At 38.8% G+C, this 15,874-nt stretch overlaps 1 protein-coding gene across 2 annotated transcripts in view; it reads left to right on the top strand.

The window, feature by feature from the left end:
* Positions 1 to 15,874, top strand: part of mTor (serine/threonine-protein kinase Tor) — a 415,570-nt gene that overhangs the window by 278,237 nt on the left and 121,459 nt on the right. For both annotated transcript variants that reach the window (XM_067136412.2, XM_067136411.2), the window contains exons 24-25: positions 2,103 to 2,283; positions 2,537 to 2,753. In XM_067136412.2, the coding sequence (XP_066992513.2) occupies positions 2,103 to 2,283; positions 2,537 to 2,753 (398 nt within the window). The remainder of the gene's footprint in view (positions 1 to 2,102; positions 2,284 to 2,536; positions 2,754 to 15,874) is intronic.

The raw sequence follows: 15,874 nt of genomic DNA, 5'->3' as shown, positions 1-15,874 counted from the left end.
TTTTTCAGCAAGGCCAGGAGTGTGTTGGAGTGGTTCGAGGAACACTGTGACGAGTTGCAGTTGATGTGCTGGCTCCCCAACTCGCCAGATCTTAACCCGATCTAACACATCTGGAATGTGATTGAATGTGCCATCAGAGCTTATCACCCCCCTCCCCAGAATTTACGGGAATTAGGTGAGTTGTGTGTGCAGATGTGGTGCCAGCTCCCTCCAGCGACCTACCAAGGCTTCATTGCTGCCATGCCGAGATGCATCGCTGTTGTTATCCGTGCCAAAGGTGGATATAACGACTATTGGGTAGGTGGTCATAATGTTCTGGCTGATCAGTGTAATTTTCAGTCTGCTCTACAACTTCTGGAGATCCGCCATGCAGAGAACATAGGTAATGTTCCCAATCCTCGGGAACTTCTCTCTTCATACACACTTGAGTATTATATTAGTCCACTTTTCCATTCTGTAACACAAATTCAATACATAACCATTATTGCACTGAAAAACAAGAGAAAACAGACCAACACAATCACTGTGATTTCCGTTGCTACAGGAAAAAGAGAGGATCACCCAAGCAGGTTGACAGACACTCTGGCCAGTCTGTTGCAGAATTATGAGGAATTTCTCTTCACATATTAGAGACCATGCAGCAGTTGTTTGTTCAAAAACGAACCATTTTCAGTATCATTTTAAGATTTAAAACCTATTAATTGATTATGGCTATTTATTCCTATAATTATCATCATCATCATCATCATCATCATCATTGTACAGTTCCAGTTTCCTGGGTACTGTTTATGAGCCTCTTCCACTTCTTCCTGTCAATATACAACTTGTCATGGAGAACATCATCCACTGTCCATCCTCTGGTAACTAGATCAACCTTGATCAGGTCCATCCATCGAGTTTTAGGTCTTCCTGCAGGTCTTTTCGCCTCCACCTGTCTTTCCAAATTTATTCTGGCTGTTCCTGTAGGCTCCATCCTCATCACATGCCCGTACCACCGTAGTCTTGATGTGCCGATTCGGTCTAATAGGGATGTCTTTATTCCGGCTTCTTTCCTCACCTCCTCATTTCTTAACTTGTCCATGTCTCTGGATGGTCGATCTAAGAAATTTCATCTCTGATGCTTGCAGTCTTGATGAATCTCTTTTTGTGAGGCTGCACGCTTCAGTACCATAGGTCAATATTGGTATGAAATAGCTGTTAAACATCATCAGTTGGCCGGTTTTGGAATCATGTCATCCCATAAAAGTGTTCTTACTTGTTGGTAGATTTCTGATCCCTTTTGCGCTCTGTTTGTAATTTCCTTTCTGACCAAATTATCACTGGGGATTACACTTCCAAGGTAAGGAAAACTATCCACACACTCTAGCTGGTGGTCTCTTAGTTTTACAGTTACTGGACGCCTTCTCTGTTGACTGCCATCACCACTGTCTTGGTCTCGCTGATGTCAAGGTTACTTTGTATATTCCTGGAACTGGGATTTTACCGAGCTCGATAGCTGCAGTCGCTTAAGTGCGGCCAGTATCCAGTATTCGGGAGATAGTAGGTTCAAACCCCACTGTCGGCAGCCCTGAAAATGGTTTTCCGTGGTTTCCCACTTTTACACCAGGCAAATGCTGGGGCTGTACCTTAATTAAGGCCACAGCCGCTTCCTTCCCACTCCTAGACTTTTCCTGTCCCATTGTCGCCGTAAGACCTATCTGTGTCGATACGACGTAAAACAACTAGTAAAACAACTAGAACTGGGATTTCCATACGTTGAGTCTGGTCTGTACTTCCTCTTCTGTTTCACCCCAAATCATGATATCATCAGCAAAGGCCACTGCATAACAGCAGTGGGGACAGTGCACTTCCTTGTTGAACTCCACTCTTGGCCTCTAACCATGATGATCGACCTTGCCCAAATTGTACACAGTTAGTACAGTCTTTGTAGAACATCTGAATTTTCCTTACCAGTCCTTCAGTCACATTTCTTTTCCTCATTCCTTTATTCCTGTAATAACACTGTAATTTGCCTAGTTTGCACAAAACGCACCCTGTGATCGTGAAATGTTCTAAACTGCCTTTCAGCTAATGTTTGATATTTGCTCCTCTCTGTGAGTCAGGACTTCTGGAGTATGTGATGAGTCATCAAGCAGCAGATCTTAAAGTACAGGAGCGCTGGTATGAGAAACTACACAACTGGGAGAAGGCTCTTCACTCCTACCAGGAGAGACTGGAGGAGAATGGGGAAGATGTTGAGCTCGCTTTAGGTCAGATGAGGTGCATGGAGGCTCTTGGAGAGTGGTGAGTGAAACACAGTAGCATGAGAATCACTTATGTATTTTTAACTTGCTTAGTTGACAGGAGCTTGCATGCTAATAATAATAATAATGTTTTATTTTAAGTTTGATTTTAATTATTTTATATTGAACTTCAGAATCTCACACTCATAACTTACTATGCTGTATGGTAACAAATTGTTCATTACAACACTTCTGGATAGATGATTTGCATTGGTACCTTTCGACCATTCATTGAGACATTCCTGTCATTGTAGGGGTCAGTTGCACGAGGTGGCAGCTAAGCATTGGAACCACTTCAATGAGGAGGGTCGTCAGAGGATGTCCCGTATGGCTGCTGCAGCAGCATGGGGCCTGGGACAGTGGGATGCCATGGAGCAGTACGTTAACTGTATCCCAAGGGACACTCAGGATGGAGCTTTCTATCGTGCTGTATTAGCTGTTCATCGTGAACAGTTCTTTGTTGCTCAGCAGGTACGCATGTGCAGCTCCAGAAACAAGTAATGTTAACATGATTTTGAGAAAAACTAAGAAAAATTTCGTACATTCGTACCACTCACAATCCAGTGTATGGCTGTAGTTGTGGGGGAAGGATTTACTGCACTTATCTTTTACATGTAACAGAATTCAGTGTCAAAAATTTCATTTTCAGGGTCCATATTGAATTGAGATTTACATTCAAAAATATTAAGTTCAATACTAAAAAACGCGATAATTATAAAGTCATCACATATTTTATTTATTCACATTTGTGGGACCGGTTTTGGCAATGAGGTATGCCATCATCAGCCTAGGAAAGCATAACAAAGACATTAAAGTAGTTAATTATTATTAGAAAAGTGCACGAATGTGCATTACATAGATTAATGACCATTTTAGTCTTTACTATCATCACATAGAGATTTGTCGTTGTTTTTACATCTTGTGATGTGATATATGTCACAGAACTGATCACACAACAAGCACTCACAGTTTTCATTTGGGTCGTGATAAGACATATTTTTACATATTTTATGGTGTTACCTGTGCACTGCTAGTTTTATTATCACATGTCTTAGCTTCTGGTTGGCGTTCGTCCAATTTCGATCTAACATGGCGTCTATGCTGTAGAACTCCAGCAGAATTTCTTCTCTCTTCTGTCTCTCCGCTAGGTGTGCTTTTATATTCTTTGTGGATGGTAATGGTAGTTTTATCCTCAGTGCTTCATTAAGGAAGGTTTCCTATGGTAGTTCGTATGTTAGGTGGGACGCGTATATTTTGAGATACCCGTTATGATTTTTAGGAATTTTGCTTTAACTCCTTCTATGGTGGCTAAGTCATTCTTTGTTAGTCTTTCCCATATCAAATGGATTCCATAGGTGAGTATTGGTAGGATGTTTTTAAGGATAACTGCTGTAAATTGTTGATGTCATACATGGCTTTCATGGCCGCAACCGCTTTGTCTTTTATGTGTAGTCTGAACATCACAGTAATCTGTAAGGTTATTGCCAGGTATTTGAATGAATTTACTATTTCCACTTTGCTGTCTTCATATTCTACATTGTCGTTTGCTGCATTTTGTACACTTTTCCGAAAAACCATCTGTTGAGTTTTTGTCCAGTTTATTTTCAGACTGTTATTTCCTGCCCATTCAGCCAGCGCTGAGAAGGTGTGTTAGAGCTCTTTCTTCTTTGTTGACCCTAGGACCATGTAATCTACATATTGTAGATCACTGCATCCTTTGCTCTTTCTCTGATTGCTGTTGTTACATCCGCAGTGGCAATATTGAATAATAAGGGGCTGAGGGGATCGCCTTACAGCACTCCCTCAGTTTGAGTGATTTCCTTTGTTTTGCAGGTTGCATCATCTATGGTGATCTGGTTGTATGCCAGAATATTTCTTATTAAAACTGTAAGGGGGATTTGATTTCCAATCATAATTTGGAGTTTTGACATTAGTTTTTTCCTGTCTATTATGTCGAAGGCTTTTGTATAGTCTATGAAGACAGCATAAAATTTTCCTTTGTGAAGCCGTTGTGCTTCTTCTATGTCATTGAGTAGGTTTTGAATTGCATGCAAGGTTCCTCTTTCTCTTCTAAATCCAAATAGCTCCTCTGGCATTTTGGGGTCTACTTCAACTATCCTGTTGGTTAGAATTCTTGTTAACAGCTTGAAAATATTGCCTCGAGAGCGATTCCTCTGTATGAGTTTGGGTCATTGGTTTCACCTTTCCCTTTATAGAGGGTTGTAATTGTTGATTTTCTCCATGCATCAGGAATATTTCCTAATTCTAGGCATTTATTAAACAGTTTGGAACATACTTCTGCTAGATGTTGCGCGGATTCTTTTGTAACACCACATTTCGAAAGCTTCTATTCTCTTCCTTTCTGAACAGGTTATCGTCCACGTTTCACTTTCATACAATGCCACGCTCCAGACAAAAATTTTCGAAAACATCTTTCTAATTCCTATATCAATGTTCGAAGTGAGCAAATTTCTTTTCTTGAGAAAGGCCCTCCTTACTTGTGCTAGTCTGCATATATTATAATGACTGTAAAGCAATTAACGACAGTCATTATAATATATACAGGGTTTGGTTAGTCTTTTTAACAGCTTGATTAATTTTATATAAAGACCGTATTTACTTGCCTATTAGGCCCCCCTTCTTTTTTTTCCACTTTTACAGCCAAAAATAGTAAAGGGGGCTCCAATATGCGATAACCTCAAAATTTTATGCAGCGAACACATGACTTCTAGGCTATAAAGAGCTATAAATTGTAGTGTAAACATTCTATACTATTATTTAACAGAGTGTATTTAAGTTATAATGACTATTTTCATCGGAAGGCAGTATTTCTAAACGTAAAAAGACAATAAATGCTGAACATGACTTTTAGGCCTATAGTACATATAAAAGTCCGTATTAGTTACTCATATCACGTCATTCGTTGCATCTCATTAATTCCTCTGGTGAGATTGACGTCAGGAAGGGCATACGGCCGTAAAAACTCGCTACGAAGATTCATCTCACTTTATACTCGACCCTGTATAAAAAAGGGATAAGGGTATCGTATCATCATATAATTAAATATTGATACAAAAGAACTTGATGGCCAGTCATTTGTCTCTGTCAGTGCAGCATTAGGCCTACCACACAGTAAAGCTGATCACTGTTTTCATTTGAATTATCGCCTTGCGCCGCCAACTTCCCTGCCCTGCTACCGGCGTGTCCAAGACCAAGTTGGTCTTGGCATGTCAGCATTCCAAGTGACGTCGTCTTTACTGCCATCTCGTCAGTCACGTCAGCCATGCTTCATTCTCTTTGAGCCATGTACTGCAATTGAGAGCATATGAGGTCCCGTCTTTTTGAACCTTTTAAAAATAATTTTATTCCCGACTGTAGAGTCTAAACAGTGTGAATCTATTCCCAAATGGTTTCTGGAGATAGTCTCTAATATTCCCAACTAGTGTATATGTAGCAGAAGCCACTCCTTCCGAAGAAAGCCGTGCTGTAGAAGGCATGCCAAACCATCAGCTGATAACTAGCTTATGTTACGAGTTGTACTTCCAAATGTAATACATAGTAACTGAAAACATTCTTTTGATAACTGCGGCTGTTGAAACACAGACCCTTATTTTTAAGTACATTTCATGCTTTTTCTCTACATTTATCACATCAGGATTTACGCAAACAGTTGTCCATGAGATAAGACAGACCACATTGTTTAGGTTAGGTATATTATCGCCCTGATAGTGCCAAAAGTTCCTTGACGGAATGAATAAAAATAAATAACAGGAAAATATACCGCATTTATGGATATCTACAGGTGTCACTAAATTTTACACTATTGAGATTCTTCCACCGTTTTGATACTTTATTTTGCCTTTTGGCAAATTTTTTATTTATATGTCAACAGTACATGTTTTGTTCCTTTTTTAGGAACATCCTCAGCTGTTATAGTGGCTTAGGTGAACGGTTAAGATTTTAAACACATAGATTTACAAATACATTGATTCGCTTAAAAACTAAATATGAATTAAGACAGATGATATTAAAAACAATGTGGGGTTAGTGTGTTACTGATATGAGAGCAGATGATTACATGGTTGATTGACTTAAAACTATGTCTATTCATTAGAATAGTTGTTCAAAAAATTTTTCACTTTGTTACATAAAAAGTCTGTATGCAATTAAAAAAAAATTAAAAATGTTTAACTTCATAACATTGTTCAAATTGTTGAAAGTTTTTCTTCCTTTCCTTCCAGGTAAGTTGTTGTATGTTGTGTGCTTGCTTATAGTGCTTTTGATTGAGTCTAATGTGGAAACTTTGGAGCTGATTGCTGATCTATTAATGTGAAGGGAGCCTCGTTTCAAATTTCTTGCTATAGCTGAATTCCGATTCTACTGTGACCCTGGAGGGACGTTTGATGCTTACTTCACCAGACGCAAAGCAGCATCAAACGTCCCTCCAGGGTCACAGTAGAATTGGAATTCAGCTATAGCAAGAAATTTGAAATGAGGCTCCCTTCACATTAATAGATCAGCAATCAGCTCCAAAGTTTCCACATTAGACTCAATCAAAAGCACTATATAAGCAAGCACACAACATACAACAACTTACCTGGAAGGAAAGGAAGAAAAACTTTCAACAATTTGAACAATGTTATGAAGTTAAACATTTTTTTAAAAATTTTTATTTGCATACAGACTTTTTTATGTAACAAAGTAAAAAAATTTTTGAACAACTATTCTAATGAATAGACATAGTTTTCAGTCAATCAACCATGTAATCATCTGCTCTCATACCAGTAACACACTAACCCCACATTGTCTTTAATATCATCTATCTTAGTTCGTATTTAGTTTTTAAGCGAATCAATGTATTTGTAAATCTATGTGTTTAAAATCTTAACCATTCGCCTAAGCCACTATAACAGCTGAGGATGTTCCTAAAAAAAGGAACGAAACATGTACTGTTGACATATAAATAAAAAATTTGCCAAAAGGCAAAATAAAGTATCAAAACGGTGGAAGAATCTCAATAGTGTAAAATTTAGTGATTAAATTTTGATACGGAAAATGAATCTGATTACTTGCAATATCTACAGGTGTGGCGGTAATGCATTTTATTACCATACTGTTTAATGTCGTACATTCGTTATCTCTTTTTTTATTAACGCATACCCAAGTATGTTTTGTTTGGCGTCTCTGAAAATCGTTTAAAGTATGTGGGGACATAAAATTATTACAGTATCATTATTGTTTGTTAGGTACGTTGGTGACTAAAACAATTGTTTTTTATTGGATAGCTTTTATCACGTTTTAAACTTAAACGACCTCTTTGTTAATGATCTCGCCTGCTGTATAAATAGCAACCACCGCAAATATTTCTTAACTAAAGTAAACTTGTTTCCTCATCCCGAGGTGGTACAGCTCTTTTTAAACACACCCCCAGTGGAGAGGAGTTACATGTACCACTTTTACCGCATATCAACCTTCCTGCCATTCATAAATCTCTGGCAGTACGGTACTGGGAATCGAAGTCAGACTCCCGAGAACAGCAACTAATTGTGCTAACCATTACACTGGCGGACATTATTAACTACCAAACACAGACATATAGCATGACTGATGCATGCTTGCAATGCGTGGGTCGGGCACAAAGCTAGGCCTATTCACATATTTGTGCGACGTCATCAGAGCTGCAGTAGACCTACGCTACGGAGGCGGACATTTCTTAACTACGAAACAGATGTACCGCGCGTTTTCATTGCGTAGGTCGTACGGACGAAACTATTCACAAATTTGTGTGATGTCATCAGACCTACAATAAGACTGTACCCGCTTCGAAGCGGAATTGTTGTTCTTTTCTGATAAATTACGTTGGGGGGTCTTATATGCAAGATTTATTTTTTTATTTTCTTTGTCTCAAAAAGCCGGGGGGGGGAGTGAGGGGGTCTAATACATGAGTAAATACGGTAAGTCCAAAACAATTGCAGACATTAAAAAAGCTACATAATATAGGTTCTTAAAAAAGATATATACAAATGATTTTAAAGTGTTCGTGTGCAAACTAAAACATTTACGTATGTTACAAGATTTGTCATAAGATAGTTTACATAGAGAGGTGTACACCATAATATTTGTACAGTTAAAAATACCAAACTAGAATGATTTTTCCTATATAATAACAATAGAGGTCGTTAATTGCTTTACAGTCATTATAATATATACAGGGTTTGGTTCGTCTTTTAATAACAGCTTGATTCATTTTAAAATGTTTATAATCATTGTAAATAGGTCAGTGTGCTAATTACAACAACCAGTTTTTAGGTAAAAGAAGCTCCTCGTAAAATATTCACTAACTAATTGTTTATGATTATAAACATTTTAAAATGAATCAAGCTGTTAAAAAGACAAACGAAACCCTGTATATATTACAATGACTGTAAAGCAATTAATGACCTCTATTTTTATTACATAGGAAAATCAATCTAGTTTGGTATTTTTAACTGTAAAAATATTATGGTGTACACCTTCCTATGTAAACTGTCTTACAACAAATCTTGTAACACAATGAAATTGAAATAATAAATAAGGTAGTTCAACCTATTCAATACAAATAAATATGAAATGTAGTATTACATTCCTATTTAATTAAAAGCGGAAGCGGTACCGGTTTTGACCCTAATCTGGGTCATCATCAGCCAAATAAAATGCAAAAAACAATGCATAGGTAAATAAGAAAGTAAGGAGTGAGTCTTTCACAAAAACAGTTGAAGAGGCAAAATATGTTAATGGGGATTGGCACTGTGCAATTTTAAATTGTAAAATCTAGAAGAAGTAGAAAGTCAGTCACTTATAAGAAGTAAGGCGCGATCTTCTGAATAGTAGCACAACACACGCAAATTTCAGCACTGTCTCATAATGTTTACAAGAAGAGGTGAAAAGTTAAATGAGCCAGCGAATGAGGCGCGAAGTTATTTAACTTTTCACCTCTTCTTGTAAACATTATGAGGCAGTGCTGAAATTTGCTTGTGTTGTGCTACTATTCAGAAGATCGCGCCTTACTTCTTATAAGTGACTGACTTTCTACTTCTTCTAGATTTTACGATTTAAAATTGCACAGTGCCAATCCTCATTAACATATTTTGCCTCTTCAACTGTTTTTGTGAAAGACTCACTCCTTACTTTCTTGTTTACCTATGCATTGTTTTTTGCATTTTATTTGGCTGATGATGACCCAGATTAGGGTTGAAACTGGTACCGCTTCCACTTTTAATTAAATAGGAATGTAATACTACATTTCATATTTATTTGTATTGAATAGGTTGAACTACCTTATTTATTATTTCAATTTCATTGTGACACATTTCAATATGGGACATTATGAAATTTTTATCTTTAAATCTTGTAACATACGTAAATGTTTTAGTTTGTACACGAACACCTTAAAATCATTTGTATATATCATTTTTAAGAACCTATGTTACGTAGTTTTTATAATGTCTTTGTTATACTTTCCTAGGCTGATGATGGCATACCTCGTTGCCGAAACCGGTCCCACAAATGTGAATAAATAAAATATGTGATGTCTTTATAATTATCATGATTTTTAGTATTGAACAGGTGGATCTCCTTACCTAATATTTTTGAACGTAACAGATTCACAGTCCAAGGAGAGGAAATCAAAACCTGGAGATTTTCCAGTTATATTGTTATTTTATCTGAGTCTGCAGACAATCTGGAGAAATTGCTGAATGGTATGGATGGAGTCTTGGGTAAGGAGTACAAGATGAAAGTAATTAAGTCCAAAACAATAGTAATGGGTTGCAGTCAAATTAGATCACGCAAGTAATATTAGATTAGAAGTCTTAAAGGAAGTAGATGAATATTGTTACGTGGGTAGTAAAATAACTAATGATGGTAGAAGTAAGGAAGACATAAAATGCAGATGAGCACAAGCAAGGAAGGCCTTTCTCAAGAAAAGAAATTTGCTCTCTTTGAACATTGAAATGAAATGGCGTATGGCTTTTAGTGCCGGGAGATCCCAGGACGGGTTCGGCTTGCCAGGTGCAGGTCTTTTGATTTGACACCCATAGGAGACCTGCGCACCGTGATGAGGATGAAATGATGATGAAGACAACACATACACCCAGCCCCCGTGCCAGGGAAATTAACCAATGATGGTTAAAATTCCCGACCCTGCCGGGAATCGAACTCGGGACCCCTGTGGCCAAAGGCCAGTATGCTAACCATTTAGCCATGGAGCCAGACACTTCGAACATTGATATAGGAATTAGGAAGATGTTTTCGAAAATTTTCGTCTGGAGCGTGGCATTGTATGAAAGTTAAACATGGATGATAACTTGTTCAGAAAGGAAGAGAATAGAAGCTTTTGAAATGTGGTGTTAACAAAAGAAAGCTGGATGGATAGATCAAATCATGAATGAAGAGAGATACTGAAATGGATTGGTGAGAGGAGATTGATTTGGCTAAATTTGACCAGACAGAGCTCGATAGCTGCAGTCGCTTAAGTGCGGGCAGTATCCAGTATTCGGGAGATAGTAGGTTCAAACCCCACTGTCGGCAGCCCTGAAAATGGTTTTCCATGGTTTCCCATTTTCACACCAGGCAAATGCTGGGGCTGTACCTTAATTAAGGCCACGGCCGCTTCCTTCCCACTCTTAGCCCTTTGCTGTCCCATCGTCGCCATAAGACCTATCTGTGTCGGTGCGACGTAAAGCAACTAGCAAAAAAAAAAAAAGAAATTGACCAGAAGAAGAGATAAAATGGTAGGACACATCTTAAGACACCCAGGACTTGTTCAATTGGTTCTTGAGGGAAGTGTAGGGGTTAAAATTGGTGGGGGTAGACCAAGGTATCAATATGACCAGCAGATTAGAGCAGGGGCCTGTTCCACGCACGAACTTTGCAACTTTTCATTTTGCACTTTGCACTTTTCAGTTCAGATTTTGTTCCACTTTTCAGATTTAGCTTGAAAAGTGAAAAGTGAAAAGGTAGGAATTTTCATAACCTCACTTCAACGGTATTTCGCAAGTGATTTCATATTACCCCAACACAGGCTGACCCTATTCTTGAAATGATCGGCAATTTATTGAAACATGCAACAAAAGAAAGTCAATCCCTTTCCGAAAAAGAATAAATGCTTACATTGGTTAGTAAATGAGGCCCAGCTGCATGGTGTAGCAGCAATGCATGGGACATCGGAATCAATTATTTGCAGAACTGTTACCAAAGTCGTAGATGTCATAGTAAATATAATACTTCCTAACATAGTACGTTGGGCTGATAATCCACTTAATATAGCAACAGGATTTCTAATGAAGGGTGAATTTCCCTCTGTGTGTGGATGTGTTGGCGGTACTCTCATTAATATTGATGCGTGTCATCATTTGAGAGGTTATTTTTAAAGTTGCCAAAAAGATGTCCCGTTTCTCCTTGACAACTTCCAGCACGACCAGCTTCTTGTAATAACCTTTCTTTCCCATGATAAGGACCTTAAAACTAACGGTACCACAATCATACCGTCAATTTCACCGCGAAAAATAAAGCATTAAAATCATAGAGTATTAGGCTTATACAGTTTGCCCATGGAATAAATTTGATCGGCTCACTCATTCGCAAAGACTTTTCACTTTGCAAAGAAATTGAAAAGTACAACCTAGATCATGGTGGAACAGAAAGACTTTGCACTTTGCAAGAATTGAAAAGTGAAAAGTGCAAAGTTGAAAAGTTGCAAAGTCCGTTCGTGGAACAGGCGCGTGATGTAGGATGCAGCAGTTATGTAGAAATGAAAAGTTAATATAGGATAGGGTGGCATGGCGAGCTGCATCAACCCAGTCTCTGGACTGATGACTCAAACAACAACATAACAGATCTTGTGGAGCACTTTGCAAAAAATAATGTTCAATTGTAATGATTTTATGATTAATGTAGTAATAATATGGAACTTGCACAACAGATATGATCTTATATGCTAGACAACTCCAGGAAAAATGCAGAGAGCAACAGCAGCCTCTGTATTTAGTGTTCTATGATCTGGAAAAGGCCTTTGATTCAGAACCAAGATCTGCTATGTGGAAATATTGAGACATTTTGGATGTCCTTAACGTTATGTGGAATTGGTTCAAGCTCTTCATGATGGCATGTCTGGACAGGTTCTTCATGGTAACTCAGTATCAGATTCGCTTCCAAACACTCATGGATTGAAATAAGGCTGTATGCTTGCTCTCACACTCTTTGCACTGTACATTGCTGCCATGCTGCATAAATCATCTGCAGACAACTTAGGCATGGAGATTAAATTTCATTTTGATGGAGGCCTTTTCAATCTGGCAAGACTTTGCTCACAAAGACGTACTCTGCTTACCCGGGTGACAGAATTGCAGTATACCGATGACACCGCATCTCCTGCTCTAACACCTGCAGAACTACAACAGTCAGTCAACGGCTTTAAAACTGCATGTGAACTCTTTGGTCTTGCCATTAATACGAAAAAAACAAAGGTACTTGCACAACCTGCCTCAGGATTAACTCTTCCTGAGTTCAATATCTCCATCTTAGACACAACACTGGAGCAGGTTGATCACTTTTCATATTTTGGAAGCATCTTGTCTAAATGGTGTACCTGCGAACAAGATGTTGATAAAAGAATTGGGACTGTTCATGCAGCATTCAGACTGTTAAAGCACAGAGTCTAAAACTACATACCAAACTCATGGTGTACAAAGCTGTTGTCATTTCCGTGTTACTGTATGGCTGTGAAACTTGGACGCTCTATCACTGTGATATCAAGAAACTTGAGCACTTCCACCAACAAAAAATTAAATACATCTTGAATATCAAGTGGGAGGACTATGTGTTCTCGACAAAGCGCACCTAAATAGCATTGAGACAACAATCATCGCTCATCAACTGAGATGGTTTGGCCATGTTCACCGCATGAGTGATACCAGACTTCCCCGCCAAATTCTTTATGGTGAACTTTGCTTTGGCAGTAGACCTCATGGAGTCCCTCTTAAGTGTTTTAACGACCAGCTGAAACACATCATGAAGACAACTGGTATAAATATACAGATATGGGAAAAATGTGTTGTGGACCGATCACTGTGGCGCAACACTACATCCACCGCTGTCAGCTTGTTCGAAAGAGAATGCCGCAGACATCAAGAGGCCAAGCGACAAGCAAGAAAGCTCCATCAATTACAACCCCGCCCTCCTGCATCCATTCAATGTGATTTGTGTGGGCGTATGTTTTATGCCAAGATTGGTCTGTTTAGTGATCGCAAACACATCCGCATCCGGGAGATAGTAGGTTCGAATCCCACTATCGGCAGCCCTGAAGATGGTTTTCCGTGGTTTCCCATTTTCACACCAGGCAAATGCTGGGGATGTACCTTAATTAAGGCCACGGCCACTTCCTTCCAACTCCTAGGCCTTTCCTATCCCATCGTCGCCATAAGACCTATCTGTGTCGGTGCGACGTAAAGCCCCTAGCAAAAAAAAAAAAGCAAACACATCCATAAACTGAGTTGAACTACTCACTTTATGCAGGAAGAAGTTATATACAGCCAAAACTGGTTAGGACATTTTTGTGGGGACTGAAAGCAAACAACCTCATAGAAAGAGGAACGTGCTAAAAAAAAAAAAAACAATTTCGCTGTTAAATTTAAGGTTAGGTTTGAACGTAAAAATAATTATGATAAAAACAAAGAAACAAGTGTTTACAAATTAATTAAATTAATAAACAAATAACACATTTTAAGATTACCAACATAGTAAAACTTTGAGGAAAAACGTTCTTAGAAACGCAAACTATACACGTCACTTACAATTATGTTTCAGAGTTGTCACTGAAAAGGCCAACATCTGGGCGATTTGCACACGTTTCATGTGTGGTTTAGCATCCACTTACTCAATATACTTTAATTTTTCATTGTCTGTAAACTATGTAGCTTTCTTCTTCTCCATAACTTAATGTCCTGCAAACCACTATGCATAAGTACAGTAGGCCTAATAAATTTATATACTTTGTTACACAATTCATTTATGAATGTAAAAGTAAGCACCAACATGTCAGCTGTACAGTAGGCCTAGGCCTAATTTACGTACATTAGTCACTCAGGCCTCTTTCAGACAGCACGGGAGTAAAACGTGCCCGTGTGTTTGCGCGGGTGCACTTGCTTTCGGGGACTCTCACATACACTAGTGTTCAAGTGGTGCAAAAACCCCCGCACTTTTCCAATGGATCATTTTCAACACTTTTCAGTGTGGTAATAAATATGGACCATTATACTCTTCATTTACACTTAAGAAAATACAAAAATAGTTCACGCATGCTGTGTCCTTCACATTTCATTAGAGAAGGATGCAGTTTTTGAAGATACTCTCTCAATAATGGTTCTAAATGATATCACGCTTTCCCAAACACGAGACCACTGGTATTCCGACATTAAAGTTATAAAGTTCTCATTGTCTATTTCGGGTTCCTTAACGGCCACTGGTCACACAGGAAAAGAAAAAAGCTCACGAATAACTTTTAAGTTGAAAATGAGAAATAAATACTGTATGTCAAATGGGTGAGAGCGGGCCTACTTTTGTTTATCTAACTCCATTTCTACTTTCTTATAGGTACACTATCAGATTCTGTACTGATGTCACAAGCATGGTTGATCCCTTGTGTATGATGACATACATAAAAACAAATGTTCAATAACAAGTAACAGTGAGCGTGGGACCGCGACTCACCACCGACTGCGCACTCAAACATTTCTCCCACGTGCTGTTACTCTCCTCCTCCGCATCATCTGAAAGATTCTGTTTGAACAATCCGTTCTTAGTTTAGGCCTAGGCGGACTGGTGTCTAACCGCAGAAGTGGATCGAACCTGCGCCGTCTGAAAGAGGCCTCACGAACATAAAATTAAGTACCAACACATCAGACGCAGAGAGAATAAGATTGGCTTAGGACTGACACCCCCCCCGTAGCTGAAGGCCGACACGCAACCACGCTCTGTGGCCATGAAATTAAGTTCTTTACCAAATCTTTACCCAGGCCAGTTGTAGCTGGCCTGTCATGCTTGCAACGTGGCCGGGAACAATAATTTAAATTGCTTATGGTGGGAGTTACGAACGTACTAAAGAATGATGTAAATGTGCTATCCAGGTTTATATTTCTTTGCTTTTTTTAATTTGTTCGGGGCATCGATCCATGTGGATCTTTTGCCCCTACTGGCACCATATTGTATGAACCTGCGTGTAATTGTAATGGGGTTTGTATGGAATGTTGTGTGTGAGGAAAGGAAGATTAAGGACGTCACAAACACCCATCTCCAAGCCAGGGATATTAATCATTACAATTACAAACCCCTGGCCCAGCCAGGAATCAAACCTGGGGCCGCCGGATGACAGGCGGACGCGTTACTCCCCGTACCGCACGGCCGGATGCTATCCAGGTTTCTTTTGCGTGTATTTAATAAGACAAGTCCTGGGACTTCAGAATAATGGCGTAATAACTAGGGAAACATGCTAGAGCGGGACGTCTTAACCAGTTTCAACTGTGTACTCGGATCGAGTTACAGCCGACAATATGGAA

The sequence above is a fragment of the Anabrus simplex genome, chromosome 1 (assembly GCF_040414725.1).
Source record: "Anabrus simplex isolate iqAnaSimp1 chromosome 1, ASM4041472v1, whole genome shotgun sequence".
NCBI classification, from domain to species: domain Eukaryota; kingdom Metazoa; phylum Arthropoda; class Insecta; order Orthoptera; family Tettigoniidae; genus Anabrus; species Anabrus simplex.
This window is presented reverse-complemented; position numbering and strand designations above follow the sequence as displayed.